Source organism: Bemisia tabaci, chromosome 5, assembly GCF_918797505.1.
Source record: "Bemisia tabaci chromosome 5, PGI_BMITA_v3".
Classification (NCBI taxonomy): Eukaryota; Metazoa; Arthropoda; class Insecta; order Hemiptera; family Aleyrodidae; genus Bemisia; species Bemisia tabaci.
The window spans coordinates 106,448-124,881 of record NC_092797.1 but is presented as its reverse complement, the minus strand read 5'-3'; the positions used below and the strand labels follow the sequence as shown (position 1 = coordinate 124,881).

Genomic DNA, 18,434 nt, shown 5'->3' with positions numbered 1-18,434 from the left:
TTTTCGCGCAAACCCGAAGTCAATAACTCAAACCGTTTCTAAATGGCGGCCGGTTAAAGTTCAAAATGGCCGAAAATTCACACCGGTTATTTGTCGATGGATTTGCGCGAAAATCGGTATGTAGGGGTATTTTGACACGAGAAAAACGAATTTGACGTTAGATTTTCAAAAAAAACCGAAATTTCCAAAATGGCCGCCGGTTAAAGTTCAAAATGACAAAAAATTGATTTTTTTAGAAATCTAAGTTCAAATTTGTTTATCTTATGCCAAAATACTCTCAAATTCCAAGTTTAAGGCAAATCCATCAGCAAATAACCGAGGTGACAATTTTCGGCCATTTTAAACTTTAACCGGCGGCCATTTTGGAAATTTCGGTTTTTTTGAAAATCTAACGTCAAATTCGTTTTTCTCGTGTCAAAATACCCCTACATACCGATTTTCGCGCAAATCCATCGACAAATAACCGTTGTGAATTTTCGGCCATTTTGAACTTTAACCGGCCGCCATTTTGAAACGGTTTGAGTTATTGACTTCGGGTTTGCGCGAAAAGTTTTCTTTTTTTATGCTCTTTCGAACGAGCTATGACAAAGGGGGTCTTCCCATTTGAAAATTAAAAGTTGGGGGCCGTTGTCCCCCCAAGGGGGGCCCCCCTGAAAATTTTAGGGGGCCCAAAAAGTAGCTCCCTTTGACCTAGGAATATCCCCCAAGTTTCAAATCTTTACCTCAATTAGGTAAAAAGTTTGAGGGGGTGGAAGGGACTTTTGGATCACCCTGTATAATTTTTTAAAAGAAATTTATGAATATTTTTCCTTGAAATTTTTAGATACTTTAGATGTATTAACAAACAAAATTCTTTGGAAATTCGGGAGAAAAATATTTTCAAATTTTCCCTAAAATTTTTCATCTGTTAGAGGTAATTCGGCAACGTCTGGAGGCTCTTACAGCGTTCTTCCCTAGCACGGCGGAATTAGAGGCATGGTTTATGTCAACCCACAAGCAAAAAGTAACATATCTTGTATCTTGTCCTAACAACCTGCTCACTATACAATGTATGAGTTTGAAATAGTGTTGTGGATATTTACGGTTGGTATCGATATCCGATGTATCGATATTTTTTCTTAAAGAAATCGATCCTGATTTATATCGAGCTCAGAAAAATCGATACTCACAAATATCGAAAAAATCTATATTTTCATAACTTTTTGCTACACCTCACCCCCCTGGCTACACTTTTTGCACTTTTTACTGTTTCTGATGCAGTTTAATTTTTCAAAATAACAATCCAGTGGACTGGGCATGGTTATGGGCGAGGTTAGCACCAAAACTTACAAGTTACAGTGGTTTCAAGGAAAGAATTTAAGAAAATTAGAAAATTTCCATCCAATTACAACTGCAATGCGAGCTGTAGACATGCGAGGGGATGAAAAAAAAGGAATGGTAATGGTGGTAAGGTAGATGGTCGCATTTCGATTTGAGCCGCCATTTTGGAGGCTTGTGCTCGTGACGCGCAGACGGTACAATCGGGTCCATGCTTTGCCGTGCTTTTTTGGAATATACCCAATGCTATGTGACGTTAAGAGGTTACGACTACGAGATGCGACCACCATTGGCTTTTCGCAGAATTTCTGCAAACTTCTGTAATAATACTAATAACCTAAAAAAATATCACCTTCATTCAATATTTTTCGATATTTCTAGAGATAAAGTTATCGATACGGACGATATATCGGCCTTAACATATTGATACAATATTAGCGATATTTTGGTCTAAAATATCGACAACACTAGTTTGAAATGCATCCCTTGCCCGACTGAGTGAGAGGTCCCATAATTTCAGAAAATTTAATAACTTAACAAAATAAGATGTAAGTCTGGCAACCTATATTAAAATAAATTATTAGAATAACACATCAGCAATAAGAGATATGCAGTAATTCATAAAGAATAAAATCAAAAGGAACACAAAGAATGGAGCATCTTGAAAATTAAATTTAACCCTATTTTAAACACCACCCCCCCCCCCCCCCCCCCAGGAGTCGAAAGTGAAACTTTGGCTCTTAATTTGAAAAAGGGAGCTCCACACCTTGAGGTAAAGACAAAGAACCGTTGCTTGGGGAAGACAAAGAATGAGAATAGGGATAGAACTGGTAAAGGGACCAATAGTGCTTTTTGGCGAGAATTTTTGGGGATGAAGGGTCTTGGGGAAACCCGCTCACAATTTGATTAATTTGTCAAAGCATTCCCAAGATTTAGTATTCCTTAAAAATTGAGAGGCTTCTGATTCCCTGTATGTTAGTGTTCGGTTATCATTTTTTTAATTGTATTCTTAGTCTACAGGGTGTCTACTGTCGGTAAAAACCGGATTGAATCAGGAAATTTGATGTCATCAGGAAAACGATAGAAAAATTGGTAATAAATCAGGAAATTTCAAGTTCGGAAAGCATTTTTCAATTACATGCTACTAAGCTTATTCAAAAGTTAAAAATTTCTTTCAATTCATCAATTCTGTTGGTTTGTAAAATTAAACTAGTGTCAATTTATTGGCGCAAAAGATCAGAAAATTTCATGTAAAACATCAGGAAAATCCAAAATGAATTTTTTCTGTAGACATTTTATTCTAAATTATCATAAGTAATAGTGTGTATTGACTGTAGCAAGCACCATATTTTTGAAAGAAATTACCGAGAGCAGCCTCGGATGGAATGCGATTGGATCCTCAAATTTAGTCGTGCATTCTATATTTTTTGTTTAACAAAGTTTTGTTTACACCTATCCTTGTTTTGATTATTTCAGTATTTATTGCTGAAGGAGGACCGAGCTGTATTTCGGAGAAGAACGAAGCTATCCAGTCGTGTCTGAATTCCACTTTCAGGAAGTACCTTCCATCAGACTTAGGAGAAGAAACTGTTCTCCCACTCCTGAAATTAGGAGAACAAGAATGCCAGTGAGTAGGAGCCAATTTTGTTTTATTCGGTTTCATCACTCTCTAGTGATGTTCCTGTCTCCGTCTGATAAAATTCATTTTCATATTGGTGCCTCTGCAGGCAGGGAAGCTATAACTATTGAAAGCCTTAGTATCCTTAGTATCTTGGTTTCCTTTTCATCCTAAGTATTCCCATATTTTCCCAACAATATTTCGAGGAGCTGAGAATCAGATAAAAAAAAAAAAAATTAGCAATACTCTAAACATAAAATGGAATAAAAAATGTTAAGTAATGTGAGATGGACGGATAAAATCAGAATGAGCCTAACCCCAGTTAACAGTTGACAGACGTATTTAAATCAAAAGGAACTATATCCATTCTAACACGAACCTCGAGATCCTTAAGGATACATACAGGGTTATCCAAAAGTCACCTACCATCCCTGTAACTTTTTTCCTAATTGAGATAGAAGTTTGAAACTTTGGCAATATTCCTCGGTCTAAAGTAGCAACTTTTTGGTCCCCTCAAAATTTTGGGGGGCAGCCCTACCTATGGGGGGCGGGGGCTAACTTTTTTTTTCAAACAGCAACCCCCCTTTTGTGATACCTCATTCGAAATATAATGAAAATGACAAATTTTGGCGCAAACCGCAGGTCGAAATGTTGATTTTTGACGAAACGGCGGTGGGTCAAAGTTCAAAATGGCGGAATTTTGGCACCTCCGTTTTTTATCGGCGGATTGGTCTGAAACTCAGAATCCCAAGGTTTTTTGGGACGAGAAAGAAGACTCTGGCATTAGTTTTCCAGAAAAGTCAGTTCTTTTCAAAATGGCGGCGCACAGTGCAGTGTCCATATTGGCGGATGGGAAATAATTCATATCTGATCGAATAATGCATGGAATTCAATAAATTTTGACAGTGTTGAGTATTCATCATGTACTTGCTCGTATTAAAGTCAAAGTTTCCAAAATTCCCCAAATGATTGAATATGGTGTTCCCAAATGTTGCCAAATGTACCGTTATTTTCCCACTTAGTTTAATGACATAAGTACATTATTTTTGTGGGACAAAGATAGAAAACCAACCTGAAATCACAATTAATAAAGCTTACGAGGGTATCTGGCTTTCTCATGACTCCTCCATTTTAAATACAGTGTTGCCAACGCGCCCGGAAAAAGCAGTTTTTTAGCAATAATTCAAAGATTAAAATGTATAGATTCGTGCAAGGTCGCTCCAAAAATTGACTGTATGCTTACAGATACTAACGATGCATATTTTATTTTTTAACTGTGGGCCTAACAAAGTTTAGGTCTTTCCTCTCTTTCATTCCGAATTTCAATGCTGCGTGAAATGAAAGCTGGAAAATTCAAATATACACAAGAAAATAATGAGGTTTCTGAGGATCAAAATGAGAAAAAACCCTGCCGCAAGCGGCAGGGTTTTTCTGTGGGGTTTGCGGCAAGTTATAATAATAATAATAATAATTAATAATTTATTGTTTCTTTTTGATTTAAAACAAAACAAAAAGATTACAAAAGTCAAGTATAAATTGTTATAAATCTCATATACATCCTTTACTTAAATATTCATTCAATACTATAGACTACATTCTCCTTACAACATGTATCTACTTTTCTTTTGAAGGTGCTTCTCTCTTCAATGTCTTTAATATATCTGGGAGTTTGGTGTATATCTTTGAGCAAGTTGTATTTGGCCCTTTGGAAATAAGTCCTTTTTGGTATCTCTGATATGCTTATGTCTACCTCATTTCTACCTCTATAGTTTCTTTTTGTTTATTAAATTCGAAGTAGTCTTATTTCTATTTACAAACAAACTGACTCCCTTATATAAAATATTGTTTACAGTATTAATTCATTTTCTGTGAATATCACTTTACATGTATCTCTTTTTTTAAGTCCAAAAATGTTACGAAGTATTCTTTTCTGAAGTTTAAATACTCTATCAACTCCTTTCGAGTTTCCCCAGGAACATTATACCCATTATCTTATCGTCGAGTAGATGAAGGCATAATAAAAGCTTAATCAAATCAGCTCTGATTTAGTAAATGTCTTAGTCTATTTATTGCATAGCTGAAGGATCCTAGTTTTTTTACTATCGCGTCTATATGTCATTTCATTCAAATATTTTCCTGTAGTTATAAGTCCTAGTCCTTTGTGTTTATTCACCCTTTCGATTTCACCCAGTGGTTGGCTGTCTTTCCATTGAATCAAGTTCACTTCGTGCTTTCGTTTTGCGAATAGCATGTATACGATTTTTCCGTGCTGAATGACTGCGACATGGTCTGAATATAGTTCTCTTAGATTAATTACATCCTGTTTTACTGATTTCCAGTCTTCCTCGTTTTTTAGTTGTTTGAAAACCACTGTTTTGTCATCTACATAATCCACAGCCGAGCCATCTCACTAGTAATTATTTACATTCATTCCATAGATTATAAATAAAAGCGGGCCCTAAGATTACTACCCTGGGGGACTCCATATTCGTTTAATAATTTTCTTTGAGATGTACGTTTTTCCGCTACTTTACTTCAGCATCTTGAAGCCACTGAGTAAATATGATCCGTATGACACTGCCCGCTCTTCCTCTTATGCCTACTCAGTAGGGGAACGGTTCTTTTTGTAGTCCGCGCATTTACCGCGGCATGAGTGTATTTTCCGAAGGGTAGTGTCACATTGGGGAATGAAAACATGTACCCTACCCCTCTTGCCACAGATATGTTTCAAGTAACAGTTCCCCTTGGCTGCGCAACTCCTACCCCCCCCCCCTCACCTGTAAAAACTGTAAATTGCCACTATTATGGAACGCGTTGGCCGATTTCGCTGAAATTCAATAGGAAACCAGCCTTAGTAGATATCTAACTACCATCAAAATTTCAGCTCAAAATATTCATTTTTACTCGAGTTATCGCGTGGACAAAATTAAACCTCCCCCCACTTTGACCCCTCGCTGTGCGAAAAGTAATTAACGCATTCCGATTTTTTCTTCACAGTTTAAAAGTACTCTTAGGGGACTATAAACCCCAGAAGTTTCGTTTCAAGAAACTTAAAAATTAACTGCCGCTCAACGCTCTGAAAACTGAAAAATCCTCACGCTGGCTGAAATACATACATACATACATACATACATACATACATACATACATACATACATACATACATACATACATACATACATAATTAATTTACCAACCAACCAACCATACATAAATGTATTCTTTCCTTGTCCATCTCCAAATTTAATGCATTCTTTCCTTGTCCTAAATTTTAATTTTCTACTACCCTTTTTGTGACTCCTACTTCTTAAATATTTAAATTATGTTTTTTTGACGATCTCTCCTCATCTACGGTGTTAATGGCTTCAATGTTAAAGCACCAAATAAATGTATTTACCAACCAACCATACATACATACATAATTACATACATACATACATAATTACATTGTATTTACCAACCAACCATACATCATACATACATTCATACATACATACATTCATACATGCATGTTTTTTTGACGATCTCTCCTCATCTACGGTGTTAATGGCTTCAATGTTAAAGCACCAAATAAATGTATTTACCAACCAACCAACCATACATATATAATCGTGATCTACGACTCGAGATCGGTGCTCTTTACATGCTCCCAGGTCTAGGTCTCACCATGAGGGAGAACGCAATAGTGTATCTTTCCTTCAGAAAATACACTAAAAAGGACAAACACTTGGATTTGGTCATATTACAAGTCCTTAATACAAAGGAAAAGGCACTTCAAAAAATTAAAAATTCAGCACGGTAAAATATCACCGAAAATTAACAGCAAAATTAAACTTCACAAGAGACAAGAGAAAAAAGAAAGATATAAACAAAAAATCCATAAAAAATACAAAAATCCATAAAAAATACAAAGAAAATTTGTCCAATTTTCGTCTGAGACACGTTGGTTTGCGAATTGTTCTCGGAGTTTCCCCTCAATTGTTGTAACTCACTCCTCCTTCTATGTCCGTATCCATAAGTCGAAGAGATCAGAGTTTTTCAGAGCAAGACCTTGAGACAGGAAAAACGATATAACTTTATTATTCGCAGCCAGACACAGATGGGACTTCAAAATTCAGAATCTACAGGAAATTTGCAATCATTATCACTTGTCAGGATAAAAGGTTATTTCAGGTTTTTCTTAAAAACGTCTTTAAAGTTTAAGTAAGAGGGAAGAATATAAATTAGAGCACCATCAAAAAACATGCTTAAATTTAATGTTTAGAAGTTGAAAAAATAATTTTTACGATAAAATCTTAATTAACCAACTTACCAGGAGTGTTTGTAGCCATTTTTATCATCAACCGGACATTTGGTACCGTGTCAATTAGCCTTGATCCCTGCTATCACAACAGTTGCGCGTCATCGGCTACCGGTCACCGCGCGCGGAGCTTAAATCTCATTACCTCCCCTCACTCCAATTCGATGCAAATCAGTAAACAAACATTGAAAATGATACCACCAATGTCCCCTTTTTTCGTATATCTTTTTTCATTTTATATGTTCGAAATTTTGACTTTTTTCCATTGGACACTGCACTGTGCGGCTGCGGGCAACGAGAGCGGACTGGCGGATCAGCTGATGCCTTTTTGGCACATTTTCGAGAAAAGGAAAAATGGACTGACGAATTTTCACTTTAGATGTTCGGTTTTTTGAAGCTTTTTGGATAATTTCACTTAAAAATCACCAAATTGTACCGAATTTAACGCACTTATTCGCGTCGTGGTCACCATAATATGATCGTGTAATCATAAAGAAAGAAGGGAAAGGAAAACAGGGAAATAAGGGGGTGAATGACAAATATATGTAGGAGCGACCGTGACAGAACAAGTAGATGCAATATGGAGAGACGTCACTGTGGAAATGCATACAAGTGGTTCCTATGTATTTTTGGACGCTGAATCCGAATTTCGCATTTGTGTAAAAGATCTTTTCTCCGCTAAAACCGCCATTTTGAGAAAATGGCCTAAAATCCCGGTTTTTGAAAATATCTCGCTTATTTTTGATGTTTTGACCAAAGTAGTTATTATTAAAATTAAAGTACATTAAATTTTAAAGAAAAGATGTTCTTATCAATTTTTTGAATTGACTGAAATTTAAGCCACCAAAGCGTGCTGAAAAAACCGCCAAAATTCGAATTTCATGAAACTTGCGCTTTCCTCGTAAATAACTTTTCTCGGGGCGACTCTACGTGAAAAATCTTAACTATCAAACTGATACAGCAACAAAACTAATACTAGGAGTTGCTTTCACAGGAGTTGCAGAAATCATTCACGTTTCATTCACTAAAATGAATTGCGCCAATAGCGGTAATTGCCAGAGTGAGGAGGAGGGGGGGGGGGGGTAATTTGTGACATTTAATTAGTAGGGGGTTTTGTGGGTGAGAACTCAGGAACAACAAGAACTCGGTTGTGCCACAAACTGATCTCACGAAATTTCCAGGACCATCTACAGTACGCTGAAGAAAATAATTAGGTAGATACATGATTTGAATTTTATAACTTTGTATGCAGGGTATCCTCAAAAATTGCCTGATTTGTGAAACTTAAGAAAACTCTGAAATGTCTTTATTAAAACTTAAAAAAGCTATGCAAATGTAATAATACAGTCCGTCTACTTCAAAGTAAACTTTTTTCCGTCCATTTTCCCTTTTCTCTTAAAAAAAAACCAATATTTATGAGAACTTATAGAATTTTCCTGATGAATTATTAATGTTACTCGAAATATTACCGATGAAATCATTCACGTTTCATTCACTAAAATGAATTGCGCCAATAGCGATAATTGCCAGAGTGAGGAGGAGGGGGGGGTAATTTGTGACATTTAATTATTAGGGGGTTTTCGGGGGTGGGGGGGGGAGGGTCACCTCCCAATGAAATTTTACAATCTGACTCGTAAATAAGTCCCCTAGAAAAGTCCACAGAAGAGTAATTACGTACGCAGATACTGGCGAACCCTACCCGCATGCTCGGTTTAGCTTTTTTCAATTCGCTCTTCAAAAGCTTGTCAGTGCTGTCCAGGATTAAGAAAAATTTCGAAAAAGCAACCCCTAGTATTCGATTTGTTGCTGTATCAGTTTGATAGTTAAGATTTTTCACGTAGAGTCGCCCTGAAAAAAGTTATTTACGAGAAAAGCGCAAGTTTCGCGAAATTCGAATTTTGGCGGTTGTTTCAGCACGCTTTGGCGGCTTAAATTCCAGTCAATTCAAAAAAGTGATAAGAACATCCTTTCTTTAAAATTTAATGTACTAAATTTTGACAAGAACTACTATGGTCAAAACATCAAAAATAAGCGAGATATTTTCAAAAATCGGGATTTTAGGCCATTTTCTCAAAATGGCGGTTTTAGCGGCGAAAAGATCTTTACACAAATGCGAAATTCGGATTCAGCGCCCAAAAATACAGAGGAATCACTCATCAAAAAGTTTTCCGAGAAATTTCCCCAAGAGCCTTTATTTGATGCCCAATCGCCTGCTTTAATACATAACAGGGCTCATTTCACAATGAATATATACAGGGTGTACCAAAAGTCCGTCCCACCCCTGCTAACTTTTGAACGAATTGAGCTAGGGTAATGAAACTTTGGGAATGTTCCTATCTCAAAGAGGACCATCTTTTGGGGGGTCAAAATTTTGGTCCCCCCTCAGGAGGGGCGCGGGGGGTCCCCAACTTTTTTTTTCAAATGGCAACCCCTATCTTGTGATACCTCATTCGAAAGAGCATAAAAAACTAAGAATTTTGGGGCAAATCGCAGATCAATATCTTAATTTTTGACCGAGTTATGATAGGTCAAAGGTCAAATTCGACCTATTTTCAAAAAATCATAACTCCGGTTCAAAGTATCGTAAAGAAAAAAGTAAAACGGGAAAATTTACAAAATTGTGTCCGCTTTTAAGTAAAAATTGCAGAAATCACTTCGTTTTAATTTTAAGGGGGGGTTCGGACCCCCAAATACGTCAATTCAAAGGTCATTCAATTTTCCCGCAAAATAAGCCAATTTCGCCTAGATTTGCCTCCACTTTATCTCAGTAAGGTCGAAATCAGTTCAACATTACGTTGGCAAGTCCCCAAATTTCGGGAAAAGTTAAAAAAAAAAACGAAATTTATGGTGATTAAATTTGACCGTTTAAATTTCGTTTTTTTTTAGTTAGCAGGGGTGGGACGGACTTTTGGTACACCCTGTATGTATGCTATGCAGGGTGACCTAAAATTCCATACCCCTCCCTCCTGGTAACTTTTGAACGGTTAGAGATAGATAAACGAAACTTTGGGAACGTTTCTGTCTCAAAGGGGACCATCTTCTAGGGGGGTCAAAATTTTTGCCCCTCCCTCGGGGGGGGGGGGGGAACTCTTTTTTTTCGAAAGGTAACTCCTATCTTATGAAACATCATTAGAAAGAACATTATAATCTAAGTATTTTGGCGCAAACTGCAGATCAATATCTAAATTTTTGACCGAGTTATGATAAGTCAAAGGTCAAATATGACCTATTTTCATAAAATCATTACTCTGGTTTAAATTATTGCAGAGAAATGAATAAAACCGGAAAATGTAGCAAATTTTGAGTACTTTTAAGTAAAAATCATAGAAATCACCTCAAACTAATTTTAAGGGGGTGTTCGGACCCCTAATACGTCAGTTCAAAGGTCATACGATTTTCTCGCGAAATCAGCCAATTTTCTCCAACTTTGCCGCAAAATATCCCGGTAAGTTCAAAATCAGTTCAGCATTGCGTTTTCAAGTTCCCAAATTTCGGCGAGACGTTTAAACAAACGAAATTTAGACGGTCAATTTTAATCACATCATGTTTCGTTTGTTTTTACTTTTCCCGAAATTTGGGGACTTGATAACGCAATGTTGAACTAACTTTGAACTTCCAGAGATATGTCGAGGCAAAGTTAGAGAAAATTGGCTCATTTCGCGGAATAATCGTATGACTTTCGAACTAACGTATTTGGGGGTCCGAACCCCCGTCCCCCTTAAAATTAGTTTGAGGTGATTTCTGTGATTTTTACTTAAAACTGCTCACTATTTGCTACATTTTCCCGTTTTATCTCTCTACTTTTTATTCTTTTCTTTGCGATAAATTGAACGGGAATTATGATTTTTTGAAAATAAGTCATATTTGACCCTTGACCTATCATAACTCGGTCAAAAATTGAGATATTGATCTGTGGTTTGCGCCAAAATTCTTAGGTTTTAATGTTCTTTCCCATGACGTATCACAAGAGAGGAGTTACCTTTTGAAAAATAGCCCCCCCCCCCCCCCCCCCGAGGAAGGGGCAAAATTTTGACCTCCCTAGAAGATGGTCCTCTTTGAGACAGAACGTTCCCAAAGTTTCGTTTTTCTATCTCTAACCGTTCAAAAGTTACCGGGGGGGGGGGGGGATACGGATTTTGGGGCACCCTGTATGTAGTGTTATATATATCCTACTAATTTAAATACATCCAGCTCACAAATATTTTCTGCTCCATTTTTATTTTTCACAAATTCTCCTTGGATTATACAGAATCTGTTGGCTTCATAAGGGGAACTGTGCGGAGTTTTCCTGGAAGAAAATGAAACCCCAGAGGCTCTTAGGCAACATGTGGTGAAGTTAGGCCACTTCTGCGCAAATCTATCCACACATTTAATTATGCATTTAGGCTGTTGATGAAAGCAGAATCAAGCAAGACTTCAATGATGGTCAAAATTGAATTTGTATCATTCAGAGCGTCATAATTAGAAGGCTCGGAACTTTAAAGCCTCAACTAACTCTTCAGTTTGGTGAATTGGAGATAGCTTGTGTTGAAAATTTGCTCTTCAGCGGCAAGAAATTTCCTTTTTCCCATCCCCAAAAACGAAGGAAACTAAAAGGGGGTGTTTTTTCTATGTTATCAGAAATATTTTAATGATTTGCGGATTATTCATCCTTTACAAAATTTGAAAATGATGAAAATTCTATCTTTCAAAATACTCTTATAAATGGTTTTCACAAAGGCGCCATTTCAGGTTATTGCAGGAATAAGCATAAAAGTGACCAGGGTTTTTTTTTTCTTTTTTCTTTGGCTCAGCTTTACACCTTGGAAATAGCATACTAGCGGTTCTCCCCAGCCTGACCCAAAAGCGTAGAGCCGGGTGAATGCCCGGCTTGCCTTCCCTCAAATGGCGCCCCTGGATTTTTAAATCATTTGCTGACCACCAGAAAAAGTCATGAGGTGCTTTTTGCCGCTCTTGAGCCAAGCCTCAGCAATACGAAATCGTAGTTTAGGCTTTATGATCATGGAAACTTTATGTCTGCATTTTTTCAAATCAATTACTTTGGTTTTAACGAGAAGAAATTCCCTCATATCTTGGGCATGGAGTACTGCATTTCAGCCTTGGAATTTTTTTCTGAATCAATAAAATAGTAGAAGTATATTACAAGTGACTTCAGTATTCACAGTTAGAGAATTTTTTGTCTTGAAGAACTCTGCACTCAATACAAAAAAATTTAGCGCTGGCTAAATTTCGAGATTTTAGAATGATGTTGCTTATAACCTCCTTAGTACGATGAGCTTTTGAAATTGAACTTTCTCTGCGCCAAATTCTAGGAAATGGAGTCAGTGAAGTGCATTTTTAGGCAGTTTAATAGGTGTTATCATACCAAGAAGTGGAACAGTCACATCGCTGAGTTGAAGATGTGGAGCCTTTCGTACTGAGCTGAGTTGAGCTGTGCTGAGCTTAACTTTCCGGTTTGCGTCGGCACAGGATGAGGGAAAGGAGCTCGAGTCCTTGATGGACAGTGTACATCGGTCAAAACTTGCAAATTGTAGACCCAGTTTTCTCGAGTTGGAGAAAGTTCAGTTCTAAGAGCTCATATTGCTCAGAAGATCAGTGTCCTTTACAGAAAAATAAATAAGAAGCTATATATAGTTTAGGGTGGAGCTCCTGAACATTTTTTATCTCTATTTCACATTACAGTAAAAAAAATCCCCAACACTTTTACTTCACATCATTTTACTGTATCTCATTCCTGAAATATTGAGCTAATCAACAAATTATTTAGCTGAATTAAATCAAATTATATCGATTCCAAACTTTATACTGTCATACATTTCTTTCTTGTGATAAATATGTTAAATTGTTTTCCCAGGGACGTGTTCGAGCTTCAAGCATGTCTGGTTAAAGAGCTTGAGACATGTGAAGAGCCAACTCCAGCAAACATCATAGACTCTCTGTTCAACTTCGTTTACAAACAAACACCATGCAATGGCGTAAAACCAAAGCATCCCAAGAAATTAGCAGATGGTGTTACGGGGGTTGCATCATCTCTTCACGTCTTCAGCCATCTATTAGCACTCAGTTTATCCGTCCATCTGTGGAGAAGTTAGGCATGGACATGTCTCCAGCTATTTACTGTGATCTTTAATTACCTGGGTATATTTTCGTTAAGTACCTCGCGGGATCAGTTTCCCTCTTATACTGTCTTATTCTCAAGCAGGCCAAGGCAAATCAAATATTTAAATTTGTGAATATGTTGGATAAACTTCAAAATTGGCATGTGATAGTTTTTCTGTCACAAGATTTTTTACTTGAATGCTCTGAGCCTTCTCAAAAAAAAAAAAAATAAAAAATAAAAAAAAAAAAAAAATAATAATAATAAATGATAGCAATACAACAGCAAAATCCTCTGATTCGTTTTTTCCCTTCAAGTTTCTGTCGCTGCCACATTTCTTTTAATAATTCTGAATTTGATACTTTCACGGTTTGTATAGAAAACATTTTTTAGAATCTATGAAAATGTCATCATAGTATGTTTCCAAATCAAAAGACTGAAAAACTTTCAGTAGCTCTTGTAGACGTAGTATTTAACAACACTTGCGGCCTTAGTTTCTTCTTGTTACCAAAGTGCCTCATTAACTTACGTTTCCTTATTTTACTTCATTTTCCTTCTATGAACTATCTAGTACCTCTTGTTTAGGAATTAGTGCTAAATAATATATCAAATCACCTGATGTCTGTTTTATGTACAGCGTTCCTAGCTGGTATATTTTATTTTTTAATAGTGAGACACTGAGAAATTAGAGAGGTAGGTTGCGTATTTTGTGGAGGATTTTAGTTTCTCTCTGTTTTTCTTTGATAATTGTATGACCTGTGTCACTGCATTTGAGGAAACTAGATTTTGTTCAAGCTCATTTCTCACTCTAACATCTATTGTTCTTTTTTTCCATATTGGTTTTCTGTATGTATTGGTTTACTTAAATTGTTACTTAATTTCGGCTCAATTCTTAAGTTGTATGATGAAGAGATTGACCCTCTCTTATATTTCATGCAAAGAATAAGGAGCTTTAAATGATTTTTTATACCTTTTTCATTGTGTCCTCTTCTCAGTTGATCTATGGAGTTGCGAAGACTTGATTTGGCTTTAAGTCTTAAGACTATTGCTCCCTTGATCATTGATAGTTATGTTTTCAAGTTGTTTTATTACAAATTTTATTTTGACAATGTTATTCTTTTTTTGTTTTTCATTTTGCAATTGTTTGTATCAATGCGGTTTTGGAAACTCAATCATTAGCCCTTATGTTGGTTCTATTAAACTTATGTTTCCTCTGCTGATGGAGTTTTAGATCCAAGTGCCCTCGGAAACAACTTTTAGACCTTTAATCTCTTTTAAATTGATGTTTTAAACCTCAAAGATGCACCTAGAATTCTTGTAGGCCATCACTAAAGCACCCAATTGTAACAATGGTTTATTTAATTTTAAGCTCATTATGTTTCGCTCTCTTTTAGCTTGTACTTTTAGTTCACTTCCCTCAATAATTACAATCAGGAATTAAATGCTTGAGAGAAAGAAGAAAAAAGGTGGTGTTGTTAGAAAATTAGTTGTCTGGATCAATGATTTAGTTATAGGAAGAACTGATTAATTTTCAATTTGTAAAAAAGGAGAATTTGCACACAAAAATTGTATTCCTTCATCTGGGAGTGTTTATTGACCTGAGTACCCAGTAATTTTTCAAAGGTGGGAAATCATTAAAAAACTAAAAACTTTAAAAATGAGAAAATGCACTGCCTAGTAATGTCATCAGGTAACATTTCCCATTTAAAGACATATTTTAGCAGATTACATCTTGCCATTTTTCCCGCAATACTTGTTTAATTTAGAAACGAAGTATATTCTCATGCTCAGTCCTCTCAGTTAGTAACATGGTATTCATCAAATTTCAGTCTCTTGCAATTTCTCCATTGTGAAAGAACATGAACAGAATAAATCAAAATAATGACTACTCTATCTAACTATAAGGAATTTCCCTGGCTTGTAATTTATTTTAATTTTCCTCCCGAAAGTCTGTCACTTTTTGAACATCCATTCATTGAAAATAAAAGAACAATACTCAAGAGTACATCAATGTAGCTTAATTTTGATCCTGAATTTACAAAATTAGATGACAGGTCGTGTATACTTGCAGAACGATCAAGCTCACATTGCTGATTTTGCGTAGATTTTCAAAAAGTTACAGCAATCACTGCAGTGATCTTGTTCATTTAATTCTTACATTTTTGACTAGTATAGAGTGCAAATAGTTTACTGAAATTTCCCCTGATTTTCTTGAACGATGTTTATCCACGAAAAGAAAGTTCAAAGTTGCGTGTTTTTACCTGGCATTTAAACGCGCATCACCTAGAAAACCAAGATGGCATCTGCAGAGATCCCTCCAACAGTGGCCACTTTTTTGACTCAGCATTCTCTTCGATGCGATCAGTGGCCGGTACGTAAACAACAGAAAGTAAGCAAACTCATCGGAAGGTTTTCATGTTCAGGAATATCATGACCTTTTTAACATTAATAAAGCACCTGACAATGCACTCTATGAAAATTTAAAGATTGTGAACTATGTGCACTCTGTAAGTACTTTTCAAAAATGGCAAGAGTCACTTTGGCCAATGAGGCAATTTTTACCCTAAATTTGGTGTATCAAGCAAGTTTTTTTACTTGCCATCTCCTCAAAATAATCTTAAGTCGTGAAAATATCTTCTGTAGGTATACCTTTCTTCATAATCTCTTATGCCTATAAGTTCATTCAGAACATTTATGGTCTGGGCAGGACATACTTGAGAAGATTTCATCATACTTTGAGACTCAAGAATTAAAAGTTGTTATTCATGCCCTCCAATGCAATTTTCTTATTTTAGGTATCACTTTTCAAGTTAAGTTACTGTTTTTACTCTCTTTTTTTTGTAAAACGAATCAAAGCCCACTTTTTTTCTCATCACTGGATTTTCATAATGTAACCGTGACGTGGATTTTCAAAGGAAAAATATGAAATGCATTGTTGTACAACATTTTTTTGTGACAGTCTGTCGCTCTTCCCTGAGAATTAAATGAAAAATTGAAATAAGACTCAGTTCTTGTGTTAAGGGATGCTCAGACTGATAAACCTTTTGATGCGCAGGAATGTGTCAGTGCTACGAGTGCTTAACACAGTGGCCAACAAAAGCAGTTGACTGTAAGTTGCATCATAGAATAGGCTCTGTACTTCTTAGTTTTTTTTTTTTCATTAGTTAAAGGAGCTTAGTTTAATTGAAAAATCATCACTAGGTTTTTTTAATGTTTTCGTTAGACCTTAAGAAGAATTAGTTTGAAAATTCTGACATGTTTGAAATTAGAGTTGGGCCGAAATGAATTTTTCGCGTCACCAGATACCGATATCGATTTTTTGTATCGGGTCGGAGCCGCATTCGGGATACCTAATTCGCTGACGTATCCGGCCGGAATGGATAACATTGGATCCGGATTGTGTTTTTTGGCATGAGAAAAATCTCCAGATTTTGCGTTTGGGACAAGAGGCACATTCTATATTAGACCATTGAGACAGTCATCCACGATGTATGTGCCTTTGTACGGGCAACCTCCTTATTTTTCAAAGGCGCGCGATGAGGCCGGCTATAACGAATACAAAAAAAAAACGACCTGGCAAATAAGCAGTAGCAGCCTGAGCAGCATTAGCTTTCATTGGGTTCATGGTGTGTGCCAGACGAATCTGATGTGCAGAAAAAAAGATATTATCAGAGGAGTAAACAAGACAAAAGTGAAAAACAGCGCTACCAACCTCACACTTTTGAAAGCACTGTTGCCGCTTGCTGGTAAAAAGTCGCAGCATCTCAAAGTCCGTCTTGTGACGGAAATTTGTTTGGTTAATCTCTGTTGATGAGAATCTTTGAATGAACAAGAAAAATGTTTGTTTATACCTATTACGAACTTAATTGGCCTTTGTTTCGATACCGCGATGACAAACTGCGTACTGCGCCATTACGATAATTGCGGAGTTACGCTCAGACTAAAAATGTCACCATCGGGGAACTTATGCACATGTTGGTACCATTGTTTTTTTTCTCTCTCTTGCACCTACATGCTTTGTCTGTGAAAGTGGAACACGCAGCCTTTGGGAAATAAGGCCTGAATACACGCTCAAATTTCCGTCAATTTCTGATCAAAGTGATGACAAAAATGGCGGCTGAGAATTATCTAAATTGGTATCTAGAATTAATTAAAACAGCGCGTGTTGATTGAAATAAGCATGAAATAAGCATGGTTGTGTGAAAATCAGATGAAGGATAAGACCCACAGTTCCATCATCTACCATCAAATTTTTGCAGGCTGCAACAAATTGATGGTAGATGGTACCTATGCACAAGTCAGCATTTGATCGGAAATTGATGAAATCTGAGCGTGTATCCAGGCCTTTAAGAATTACGTTGCGATCGTGTGAATGTGCGGAAAATGCACTTTATTCCGGTAATAACAAGTTTTGGAATGTTGAAAAATTACCATGACTAGACTAGTCAAAGTGCGCCGATAAAAGCGCCAAAATATCACTAGAAATTTATCGAAATTTTCACGGCTGAAAACGCACTGTCTGGCGGGTTCAAAAATTGGAAAGCGCGAATACACGGCTGGATACGGATACCTGCGAAAATCATATCCGGCAATCCGATAATCGCCGGATACCTACCCGGCCCAACTCTATTTGAAATAGTGCGTTGAGAATGTGCATAGGGGCCCATCCATAAATCACATTGTCGATTTTTTCTAAATCTTAACACCCCCCTCCATTTCCAAAAACACTCTTGAGAATGACTTTAATTCAGAGTCTAATTTCGGAAAAGAAACTCTGGAACATATATTTTACCTCTCTATTTTTCTTTCTTCCTAGTATTTTCATTCCTCTAAATTTTCGAGCCAGAGGCTCTCTCAGCTTTATATCATCAGGCTTGACTTTTCCTCTCCCTTTTCTTTGGACCTGAAACTTTCCCTCTAGGGTGTGTCAGTTTATGTATGGACAGCTCTCTATGGTGAATTTTTGGAATTTGGTTTGGTACTATTTTACAATCAGTCATTAATTGACTCTCGGAAGTGTATTAATAACATAACTTTATTTTGTATTGGTGATTATGTTACCGTAATAAAAAAATGTTCATCGATTTTCTCTTGCCTCTTGA

The 18,434-nt window shown here is 36.5% G+C and overlaps 1 protein-coding gene across 1 annotated transcript in view; it reads left to right on the top strand.

Annotated features, from left to right (window-relative positions):
• Positions 1-18,416, top strand: part of LOC109038682 (27 kDa hemolymph protein) — an 89,782-nt gene extending 71,366 nt beyond the window's left edge. Inside the window, exons 5-6 of the mRNA XM_019053834.2 lie at positions 2,794-2,944; positions 13,090-18,416. Coding sequence (XP_018909379.1) covers positions 2,794-2,944; positions 13,090-13,327 — 389 coding nt within the window. The 3' untranslated portion in view covers positions 13,328-18,416. The remainder of the gene's footprint in view (positions 1-2,793; positions 2,945-13,089) is intronic.
• Positions 18,417-18,434: the final 18 nt, after the last annotated feature.